Raw genomic sequence first — 12,445 nt, 5'->3', positions numbered from 1 at the left:
GAAATCAAGTTTAATTATTTCAGAAAATGATCGATGCTTTCGAGATTAATGCGAAAAATTACCGTTAGCGCTCAACAGAAAATCGATACGTTTTAGCATACTGAAGAGTAATTGGTAATTATTTCGAACGATAGTGCCAACTTGTAGCAGCTACTTCACAAGCGTATAGTTAGGTATGTATCATCTCCCTAAGGAAAACTTAACGCTTCGAAGGAAAAACGAAGGGGGACAGGTCGCCGATTGCAAGTGGAAAGATCCACAAGCTTGTTATCGAACGGAGAAGAAGATGCTGATGATGATGACGATGATGAAGTTGATGATGGTGATGAGCGTAGGATAATGAAATTACCTGTAATTTCGTCGTACTCGCTTATCTCGCATTTGTTGCCCTTGAACCCTGGAGGGCAAATACAGCTGACGGCGGTGTCACCGATGTGTCTGAAAAAGGAGTAAAAAGGGGAATATTAAAAGAAGCAAATCAAATGGTTTGAAGCCGTGGTGGGTTTCTTTAGCTACTTTGTTGTTGATGGAATTGATAACTTTTTATAAACACTTTCGGCTGAATGTGTACCGTTGACGTACTAGAAGTGGGAGATGAAGTTGTTTTTGTGAAGTTCAAGAAAGCAATTAAATCATTCTAGGTAATGCTCAGAGTGAGAAATTGATATAGAGAACCATGAATGTCGAAGCGAAAAAACTTGCATTACAAATGTCTCACTCTGCCTTTATCCTATATCCATATTTATCAATGCTGCATGTTCATTAGAGTGACAGGAAAAAAATGACCCCTATCGGCCCATGCCTGAGTCGATTCCTAGTTCCACCAGGAGTACTTGCTCCAAATTTGAAGCACTAGGAATAGGAATCGACTCAGGGGTGGGCCGATTGAGTTTTCAAAAATTCGTTTTTTTCTGGGCACTCTAATGTTCATCTTACCCACCCCAGGTGTCCATTAGAGTGGCTCGCGGTTGTATGGGAAAACCTCAAAATGATTAAAACTAGCGGGCACAGCACTTTTTGAGTTCCTTTTGTGGTCTCAAATGCCTGTGCAAAATTTGGTAGCGGTTGGTTGCTTCCCGGGTTTGCGCATTGCGTTCATAGTTTGCATAGGATTTTATATGGGGAAATCAATTATTTTGCATTTACGTTAATAAAGATCGCTATTTCACTGTGTATGAAAAAACAGCTTTATAAAACTATAGTGCAAACCTTGGTTAACAACTTTGTCGAAGACCGTAACTAGCTACGAATTTTCAAAAAATAGTTTTAACGATTTTAAAACTTATGGTAAAATCCAAATGCAGAAATTGATTACTTTTTCCAACACTGCCGGTGCACCACCGACATCGACATTAAATACTTAAATAAATGAAAATATATTCATCGCAGAGACTTGAAACCTTTGAACGAAATGTTCAGAATGAATTGCTGAATAACATAGATGTAGTCAGAAAATTTAAAGAAGAGGGGGGGAGGGGCTTGGGTACTCCCCAGCCCCTTTTTAGACTGTTTTGTATAAGACAAAGAATCATTACGTCCTGGTAAATGTCAACGACTGAACTTTCTTAATATTTTGATAGACCCAAATATGAATCATACTACAATCTTTGTTGTGGGAAATAACATTAAAAATATCTAGGATTTATACCTACAAATTTATGTGTTGTTTTTTCTTGAGGCAAAAACTAACTCAGGTCTGGAAATCGCGTTGGGCTCTAACCTGAAGTATATTTCTGGTTCACCAACATCACCTTTGTTTTGCGTGAACCTAACTCAATTTCATCAAAAAACGCTTGTTTGAAGTAAATATTCTGGTTTCGTTCCTGAATTCTCAAACGGAAACTTGAATAGAAACAATTCTGAGACTTTTTTGCATTTTTTAAAATTCTGACTCTTAACGGCTAAGAAATGGGGTTTTAAAATATGTAAAGCTTATAAACCGTTGAACCATTTTAAATGAGATAACAGTAGAGCCTTTAAATAGTAGCACACACACGTAAGATTAATTTTTAATTCGGGGGTATAAACCTGCGTTGAAGATGTGCTTCTTATGTTATACTAAACTATCTAAACAGGGAACTGGGGAGTACACAAGACACACCCCCTCTTCTTTTCATTTTCTGACTACGTCTATGTTATTCAGAAATTCATTCTGAACATTTCATTCAAAGATAACAAGTCTCTGCGATGACTATATTCTCATTTATTTAAGTTTAAAGTATCGGTGTCGTGGTGTACTGACAGTGTTGGAAGAAATAATGAATTTTTGCATTTGGATTGAGCCATAAGTTTTAAAATCGTTAGAACTATTTTTTGAAAAATCGTAGCTAGGGACCGTCTTCGACAAAGTTGTTAACTAAGGTTTGAACGATATTTTTAAAGAGCTGGTTTTTCATATTGAATGAAATAGCGATCTTTATTAACGTAAATGCAAAATAATTGATTTCCCCATATAAAGTCCCATACAAACTTTGAACGCAATGCGCAAACCCGGGAAGCAACCGACCGCTCCCAAACTTTGTTCAGGCATTTGGGACCACAAAAGGAACTCAAAAAGTGCTGTGCTGAAAAACGTCATATTCGAGCCATTCTAGTGTCCATCTTTTCCCATACCACTTTTGAAATGATGCTTTTGGGTGTCTTTTTCAAAACTATTTTAAATATGATTTTGTTTGAAATTTTATTAGTATAAGTTCTTATATTGATGCAACATGATCTCAAATCACGGTTTACGTGCAATTTACGAGCAATGCTTCCATGGATGAGTCGAATTTGCTATTTAAACTTAAGGTGTCCGTCTTAAGCACCGTTCCCCTATTCGTCCAAACGCCGCCTAGTGACCGAATCCTGAAATTATCTATTCGCCATCGGGCAGCATTTAACCCACTGATGAATATTGCCGAGGACATCACACTTCTAAATTATCACGATCTCGAGATACAGAATTTGAAAATTACTAAAAGCTTACTAGTGCAGTCTAACGGATCCCCCTTTCAATTTGTTTTGTCCCGCGTAGCCATTGATCTCTTCTAGAACTTCGCCGGAAGCACCATCTTTGTATGTTAATAGACTTCTGAGAGCGCCACAGAGTAAGCATATTCCAAACTAATCTGTCAACATTTGATAGTCTAGATTACCCGAATAGGTTTACTGAAGCCAAAACCCTTCTAAATAGTGTTGTTATTGAGATTAAGAATAATTTTAACATTAGTTGAACATTTGATTTCGCACTAGCGCGCCCTAGTGGAACAATTCCAAGTTACTATTGCCACCATTTCAACTATTGTTTCTGATCGGCGAGACATGGATCATGAATATCGATGAAAGAGCAGTGAGATTAAAGCCAAGTTCCCTCTCGGTCGTGAAAAACTGAGAAGCAACATCAATTTAGGCACAAACAACAGACGGCCATCTCAAACGAGAACAGGAATAATAACTAGCAGAAGAGTTCCAGGGAAATTCGTATTCGTGGACACTACGGTTACCAGTGCTCACTAATTTACTTAATGGTCGATTGGTTCGCTTCAGACCTAGGGGACCCAAGAGGAGATCAGGAAGAAGACTGAAGTGAAATCAATGCAAAGATTTAATTGCATCATGCATGACATATTGGACTAAAGTTTAGATCGCGATCGGCTTAAGAGGTTGGAGCTAGGTCCAGCCCGCAGGTGCTATAACTAGATATACGAAAGACTAAGTTGTGGCTTAATTTGAGTGTTAAAATACTCGTATTTTGTGGTCTTATTACCCAATTCTCAAACGATTAATGGTATCAGACTCGATGGCAGACGATCACTCTCAATGGCCGGCTATCCAGAGTATAAACACAAGACAAACATAACTAAATATTGTTTTCTAACTATCCCACTGCATAAAAACATGTTCATTTCGTGGTCGCATTGCCTGCTGGTGGCGAATCCTAGACTTATACCTTTCCTTGAATCCAACTCCGTAATACCCATGGAAGCATCGCTAAGTCGGTGGCCTTCCTTAAGTAGGTATTACATCAACATTTCCTACCCTATCCTAAGTATCGGCGAAGATGGTCGTGGCCGGCAGTGACGATTCTAATGCTATTGGTTTACTGTACTTAAAAGAGATAAAGGTCTTTATCTCACAAGAAAGGTGAGTTGAAATACCTATAAGCAACATGATAATCGTTAGTATGCAATCTATGAATAGCACCGTGCTTCGTTGCGTTGCTTACGCAGGTACGTAAAAACGTTGTAAAATGAGATTTTTTTTCTAATACATTTTTAGTTCAGTCTGTGCACAATTAAATTATCTAAAAACCAATGCTTTACTTGTATACATTGCATTTATAGTTTTTTGAAGTCGTGGATGGAATTTCGAAAAACGTGGTTTTCTTAAATTGGCTTTAAAGTTTTTAGAGGCTTTCCAAATCAAATTAAGGGAAACTTACAGGCATGAAGCGTTAACCTCGGAAACTTTGTAAGAATATTCTTTGATAGAAATCTAGCAATTGAAACAAAAAAATTAATTTTTTTAAACATACTAATCAAGAAACCACCTTAAAGACCCATTCTGTTAAATGACTTTGGCTAAATTGACCCAGAACATCCTAGAACGCTCACAAATTGTAAAATTAATAAATAATTTAATCTATGGCCTTTTCATGGTATAAAAAAAATTTCACGATTTTTGTATTATCAATCAGTGACCGTAAGAGAACCAGAGCTTAGAAATAGTAACATATCTAGGTGAGCTTGAAAGAGAAACTATATTTTATTCAATGTGCACCATCGCGCCACGCCGTCGTCGTTACGTTTTGAATCACACCGACGCACAGTGGCTGGAGGCTCGCCAAAACCTCAAAAAATTATTTTTGAAATATTGATATTTTATATATTTCCTAAATTTCTCATGTATTGCATGATATTCAAAATATATTCAAAATTTTATGATCATTGGATAAGAACACGAGTTTTAGCATGAGTTTAAACGTAGCAAAGTCCGGACTTTTTAATGAATTTAATTTCCGAATCCACAAATTACTCTTTTCACTTTAAATACTCTTTACTTGCTCTTTTGATTTTGGTCCGATTTTAGCACAACTAAGTTCATTGTGTAGAGGAACGAAAGAACTTGGTTAGTGAATAAAATACATTTGGTAAATTTGCTTTGAACTATGACTTTTTAGTTTAAGTATGTATGAGGTGGTCAGATCAAAAATATTTTTTTCACTAATGTATTCTGTACAAATTTCGGAATCATTTCGGAACGGTCACATAGTATACATTCTATGACAAATAACCTCTACTTTTATATATCATCATCATATCATGGTCTCGTTCTGCGCCTAGGTGTGCAAAAAGGTTTATGGAGATTTTGAAGCTTTGTTGCTGATATGGAGGCGCATTGTGTTTTGTATAAAATAGTTAGACAATATATAGAAAACCAACACGATATACAATGGATTTAAAGTAGTGTTCTTCATTTTTTTATGATATTGGTGACATTGGTGAACAGTAACGGAAAATCTATCATGAAAACGGGATCATAGTTCTAAGAAAGGTTCAATGACATTCTATGGAAAAATGCATTTAATATTTTGCAACTTTTGACATCAAAAATGAGCTCAGCACCTCAAAATTAGCTTATATTTTGATTTTCAGCCAAATTAGGTAACATTTGAGGTTTTGTCCGACTTTTGTTTGAAGACCCGCCACTGTGCGACGCCAAATCATGTAGGCGAATTTCCGTCATATTATTGTCCATATACACGGGGATGTTAGTGTTGACGTTTTCCTATTCGACGTCTTGTTGCATGTTGTTTTTCGCTACGAAGCTTTCTGCCTCGGCTTAGGAATTGAACGTTATTAGTACTACATTCCTCGTATGATGTAGTTGTATGTGTGACACATTTGTAAGCACCAATTCCATTTTCATCTTGATCAATTGCTCCACCTTGCGCATTGTAAGTCTAAAATGGGTCTACGTAAAGTTTATTGCGGCTGTGTTCTTCCCCGCAATGGGTGTAATTTATTTTGGGAGTCACTTATTTCACTCGTAGTTGGGGGCAGCGGTATGCGCTATAGTGGAGCGACGCGGCACAGTGGTCGGAAACGCCAAATATCGTGAGCTTAATTCACTAGAGGCCAAACCATCGAATATATTCACAGGGTGTCTTTGGAAGAATTGTTTGTATGAATATTCCACACAATCTGATAAAAATTGAAATTAGGCATGGCTTACTATGATCGAACTAAAAAAATAACTTTTTATACTGATGACGTAGAAAGTTTGTGTCTTTGACAAAGTTTTAGAAATGCTCATAGTGAAGAATATTGTTGAAGAACTTGAGCTTGTAGGACTAAAGGTTATCGAGTTATAAGGCGTTTTCTATGGCAACCCCCTTAAATCTAGTTTTTTTAATATAACTTTTTTTCATTGTGACTGTTCGTGCAAACTATGTTCAATACAAATGTGTAGGTATCAAAACTACATAAGATTGTCGAAGACTGTATGTAAAAATACTCATGCGTTTCAAAGTTATTGAAGATTTTTACATTTTTTTACGCCAACTTCAACAACGTATAAGAAAGAAAAGTGCAATTCAAAACGCACGAACACGCACTTTTTTCACTGTCTAAACTATGCACAATCAAGCTAAGAAGGTTTGGTGCGTGGCACTCTAGAACCCTATGAATAAGGTAAAGTACTTTATCATATTTTTTACTTTTTCCATACAAAAATCAGCAAAAAAAATTTTTTCTATTTTTTCCGTAAAATTTAGTAATTACATACCATACATTCATACATTCTTTTGTGAGCATTAAATTCATTATGGCATGTCTATTTGAGTATATATTAGTTTGGGATCTCCAATGATATTAAAAACTTCACATTTTTGCTCCCACGTTTTCAAAAATCTGAACTATTCAGGTATAAGTTGAAATAATACTTGAAATTTAATATCAAACCAAAAATTTTAAAAATTGGGGTAAAAAAATCAAAAACAAATTTTTTTGCTGATTTTTGTATGGAAAAAGTCAAAAAACATGATAAAGTAAGCTTACCCTATTCATAGGGCTCTAGAATGCCACGCACCAAACCTTCTTAGTTTCATTGTGCATAGTTTAAACAGTTAAAAAAGTGCCTGTTTGTGCATTTTGGTTTGCACCTTTCTTTCTTATACGTAGTTGAAGTTGGCGTAAGAAAATGTAAAAATCTTCAATAACTTTGAACGCATGAGTATTTTTACATACAGTCTTCGACAATATTATGTAGTTTTGATACCTACACATTTGTCTTGAATATAGTTTGTACGAAAAATCACAATAAAAAAAGTTATATTAAAAAAATTGATTTAAGGAGGTTGCCATAGAAAACGCCTTATAACTCGATAACCTTTAGTCCTACAAGCTCAAGTTCTTCAACAATATTCTTCACTATAAGCATTTCTAAAACTTTGTCGAAGACACCAACTTTCTACGTCGTCAGTATAAAAAGTTTATTTTTTTAGTTCGATCATAGTAAGCCATGCCTAATTTCAATTGTTATCAGATTATGGGGAATATTCATACAAACAATTCTTCCAAAGACACCCTGTGAATATATTCGATGGTTTGGCCTCTAGTGAATTAAGTTCACGTTTTTGGCGTTTCCGACCACTGTGCGCGGGTATTTTCGTTTCGTTTGGTTGCTGTGCACAAGAGGTGCATTTTTTACCTCTAATCTGTACGATATGAGGAATCAGACCTACAGAAGTTTTTTTTCAAAAACGGAAGTATAATTATCTTATAAATGTCTTGTCTAATACAAATTTATATAAATACAAAATTCAATATAAAAATCTTCCAGTTGTCATGTTAAAGATAATTCAAATTTTGTTAAAACAAATAATTTGAATCAAACCTATTTTAAAAATCATTTACGTTTCTCCATCAACAATCACATGTTTTTCTTCTCAATACCCACTTACTTTTTGACATCAAGATGATTTAACGATTCACTCAAAAACAATAAATGAAAATAATGCAAAGTTACAATATAAATAATACGACCAAATTGTTTTTTTTTTTCATTTTAAAAGATAGACAGCTACCCTGATTAACGAAACAGATTGTGAGTTACTATTATCGTACATTAACAATGTAACATTTCATCAGTCTACTTTCTCATTTCGCCAAAACGGTTTCACTACAGCTTAAAACCGTTCCACTAAAGCTATCAATAAAACAATCAATTCTACTTAACACTTCGTTACTATTCCCTGCACAAACAGTGTAACATAATGCCGTTGCTCCTATCTACTGTAGTGAAATAGTAGCGCGTATCGATCCATGGCAAAAATGTCCTGTATGGCCTTATCCTTTCTATCGAGAAAAGCAAAAACGCTTCAGGGAACTTCACGGGTAGCCTCACTGTTCAACTTATAACTCCGGAACCATAACTCCGATTCAAATGAAATTTGAAAGCAGTTGTGGTAAGGATTCTATATCTTTCATTTCAAACTACATTAGTAAACATCGTGTTAGCCATCCTGGAGAAAAAGGTTAGTGTTTAATTCAGAGAATTTGTCACTTATTTCAAGCTTCCAGTTCCGTTGTAGGTGACCAAAGTCGTTAAAGAGGGAATCGTCCTTTGCATTACTTTGGTTCTGAGTTACTGCGTGCAGATCAAGTTAAATACATCGGTATCATAATGGATTCCAGACTGAACTGTTCTGCCCATGTTGAGTTCAGAGTCAAGAAAGCGTTCAACTGGGATCTCAAACCTTTATTCATCTATTGGATTTACACACATACACACACATTGCACGACACTTTAAATTTCGAAAAATTTGGACAAAAATGTTACAACTTTATAAAATGAACGCCTACATCAAAACTTATTACAGAATTGGAAAGTAAACAACATTTCATGAAAGATTCAATCATCATGAACTGAATATACTAGAATTTGATGATTTGAGACTTTTATTGTATAACCTGTCAGGGTAATAATTTAGCTCTGGGTGGAAACGTGCGTACTCTCTCCGTAGAGTGTATTGTTTACGAAAATTTATCCTCACCGCTCGCTGTTTCGATACCCTTCACATTTAGTTTGTAAATTTTTGTATAGTTTCGCGTTTGTGAACGTTTATGTGCGTGCAGATAGGTGAAGAAAATTTTATTAAACATTTTTGTATACGTAACATAGGGTTTAGTTAGGTTACCGCTCTCCTCTTGCTGCAATAGTGTTGTGATTATGGTGTACCATAACGATGACAGCTGTGCGTTTTGTTTTGGTCGTGAGGAAGGCGGCCATCGAGTTTTTTAGATAATGACGAACCACGGTTAGTGTCAGACGCCCGATTTATAACATCCTTTTCGGGACAGTTTTCCGCCACTATTGCAGTGAAGTGAAGTGCGCGCGTGTGACGGTCAGTTAAATCCCTTGAAGCGTACCGGCCCGTGGTTCGGATACACGTAAAAGCGGTGTCGATTCGCCATTAAGGGGTAAGCTAAACGTCAAGGAGTGTTTTCGCTACCCCGGCTAAACATTACGGAATCGTATCACTGACCGTTCTCGCTGTAGAGGATAAGTCAAACAAGCCAAGCTATCCTCTAAGGCTAATCGTCAAGGAGAACGAAGCAGGGCGGACAAAGATTCCCCCTGGGAAGTGCACTGCGGTGACTTCCGGCATCGCTTGCGGCGAGCAAGTTGATCCGGCGATAGTTCGCCAACGTCGCTAGGGAGGTTCCAACAAAGAAGCCAAGCTCGCCTCCCTAGCTAACCGCCAAGGACCGCTGCCGGAGCAGCCAACGACAATCCTGGAGAACTCGGCCCTTGTAGTCCCGGCTGGTCGTACAAAACCGTCGCCTTCCCGTCGTCAGCAGCAGCGGACTATAAGGGACGACTAGCATAGGAGAGTTTCGGTGGAAGAATAAACGGTAAAGTTAGAATTTTATGTGTTTGTTTAACTTTTTTTGGTGGTGTTACGAAAATCAGAAATTTCGGTAGGAGCACCTAGGCCGCCCTGAAAAGAAGGGTACGCCGGGCAAACAAGAACCCGAGTAGTGGGCAAACCGCTACTTACAATTGAAATACGTTAAAAGTTCTAATTCGTGACGCGTTGTAACGTCAAGTTACATTATCGGTCATAAAACAATCTTCTTCCAGTATATTCCAGTATAGTTTATGTTAATTCAATCTTTTGTAAAATTTGTATACTTTCTGAATCTCTAATAAGTTATGATGTTCATTTGATAAAGTTATAACAAATTTGTCGAAGGAAGATTCGTCAAAAAGTTGTAACGTCACGAAAGAATGTGTCATATGTACAACTTTCGTCTGGAAGCCTGTCTTAAATCCATCATAGGTTTCGTTGTCTATTAGGGCATCGTAATTTTTTTTTTTTGGTTTTCGAAAGCTCCCCCTCTCATATTGTGACAAATGTCGCTCAGATATCAAATTTCGCATCAATTGAACAATTCTAGACCCCCGTCCACTTCGCTTGAAATTTTTGAAATTGGTGCTATGGGAAAATGTGGATGCTATAACTTTTGAAGTGACACTCAGAAAATTACAATTCATACCTCATTTTAATGGAAATAACCTTAGTATTTGAATGGAGATATTTCTGTTTCTCGAAAAATACGGGAAAGCGGGGTATTGGGCCAGTTTGTTCCTGAAATCCCTGTTTTTAAAAAAAAAAATCTGCTCCGTGATGCAAATCATACATATTTTGCAGTTTTTCTAATGTGAAAAAATCTCAGAAATCGATCGGAATATTTTTGACCGAATACGAGAAGTTGGGATGATAGGGCCTTTTTTCATTCATTTTTTTTTTCATTTTCTCGTGCATATATCTCTATTATTCTTCAATCAATTTTCATAAAATATAACTTGTTGGATGTGGAAAATTCTTAGGAATGAAACAAAAATGGATTCGTTACCGGCAAAATTCACAAACATGAAATTTTCTAGTAAATAGTCTCGATTTCACAAATTATTGAAAATAGGGGATTATGGGGACAAACTGACCCAGTACCACGCTTGCGCTTATTTTCCGAGAAACAGAAATATCTCCATTCAAATACTAATGTTATTTCCTTTAAAATGAGGTATGAATTGTAATTTTCTGAGTGCCACTTCAGAAGTTATAGCATTCATATTTTCCCATAGCACCAATTTCAAAAATTTTGAGCGAAGTGGGCAGGGGTCTAGAATTGTCCAAATGATGTGAAATTTGGCATCTGAGCTTACTGTGGCATTTGTCACAATATGTAAGGGGGGCCTTTGAAAATCCATTTTTTTTTTTTGCGATGCCTATTGTCTATGAGGAGGCATTCTATTACCTTCGTCAGAATTCAGTCCTACAACTTACGGGACCAAAGGGTACCTCCTCATCACTGGCTTATTAAAAAGGTATTTTTTAGGATTTCTGTGAACATGAAAACAAGGAAAACATGGCCTTCATACAATGCAGATGAACTTTTGGAAAGACCTGGGATCTCAAACCTTTATACATCTATTGGATTTAGACACATACACACACATTGCAAGACACTTTGCATTTCGAAAAATTACATCGTAAACTAGCATATTGCATATTTCTCGCATTTGGTGCTATGAGAATGTGATGACAAATTGTATTAATGCAAGCAAGCTTATAATAAACTTTTTTGGAAACAAAATGCAGCACGAAATCCTGGACAGTGCAAGACTTGGTCTCGGAAAAAAATCCGTTCATACATTCATGAACAAAAGGTCACGATTTCGTGAACTGAATGATTTACGAAAACCGTGACCAAGTTCTTGAAATTATAAATAATAAACCTCGTATTCATGAAACTATTTGTTTTTTCCAAAAACCAGTTCGCCCCGAATATATACATGGCGTTACATTAGAATGTTTGGTTGGGTTACTGTTGGACATGTTTCAGGAATCAGGAATTTAGGATTCCTGGACATGTTTAGTTTTTGTTGTGATTCATGTTCATGATTTGGGAATACACAGTCGACAGTCAAACAGTGTTCATGATTTCAAGAGCTTATTTGCGATTCTTGTGAATTCTCATGACGTAGGTGGGATTAAACTTCATGATTTCAAGATCTTAGTCGCGATGTTCGTAATTTCTATTAACGTTATCGTGATATTTTAGTCATGAGTAAAGTGATTCATGTTCATGATTTCAAGGTCTTAGTAACGATTTTAGATATTTTTGTCACCAATTGTGAGATTTGTGTTCATGATTTCAAGATCTTAGTTACGATTTTCGTAATTTCTGTTCATATTTTCATGATATTTTTTTAGAGGTTACTTTCAAAGAGTAATGTAACCAATGTTCTTGATATCAGTAGTTTTATCATGGTATTCGTAAATTCTCTTCGCCTTATAGAGATCTATTATTTTTTGGTAACTAACGGTTTTTTTTAATAACGGGATAACGTGACAATATGAACTGGATATATCACGCACACTATTTGGGGTTCT

General features: G+C 36.2%; 1 protein-coding gene across 1 annotated transcript in view; it reads right to left on the bottom strand.

Annotated features, from left to right (window-relative positions):
* The window catches only part of LOC131679301 (fibropellin-1-like), a 489,726-nt gene that overhangs the window by 51,417 nt on the left and 425,864 nt on the right, over positions 1-12,445 (bottom strand). Inside the window, exon 5 of the mRNA XM_058960011.1 lies at positions 350-438. Coding sequence (XP_058815994.1) covers positions 350-438 — 89 coding nt within the window. The remainder of the gene's footprint in view (positions 1-349; positions 439-12,445) is intronic.

This window comes from Topomyia yanbarensis, chromosome 2 (genome assembly GCF_030247195.1).
Source record: "Topomyia yanbarensis strain Yona2022 chromosome 2, ASM3024719v1, whole genome shotgun sequence".
In the NCBI taxonomy this organism is placed as follows: Eukaryota; Metazoa; Arthropoda; class Insecta; order Diptera; family Culicidae; genus Topomyia; species Topomyia yanbarensis.
The sequence above is the reverse complement of the archived record's forward strand: the minus strand, read 5'-3'. Positions and strand labels throughout refer to the sequence as shown.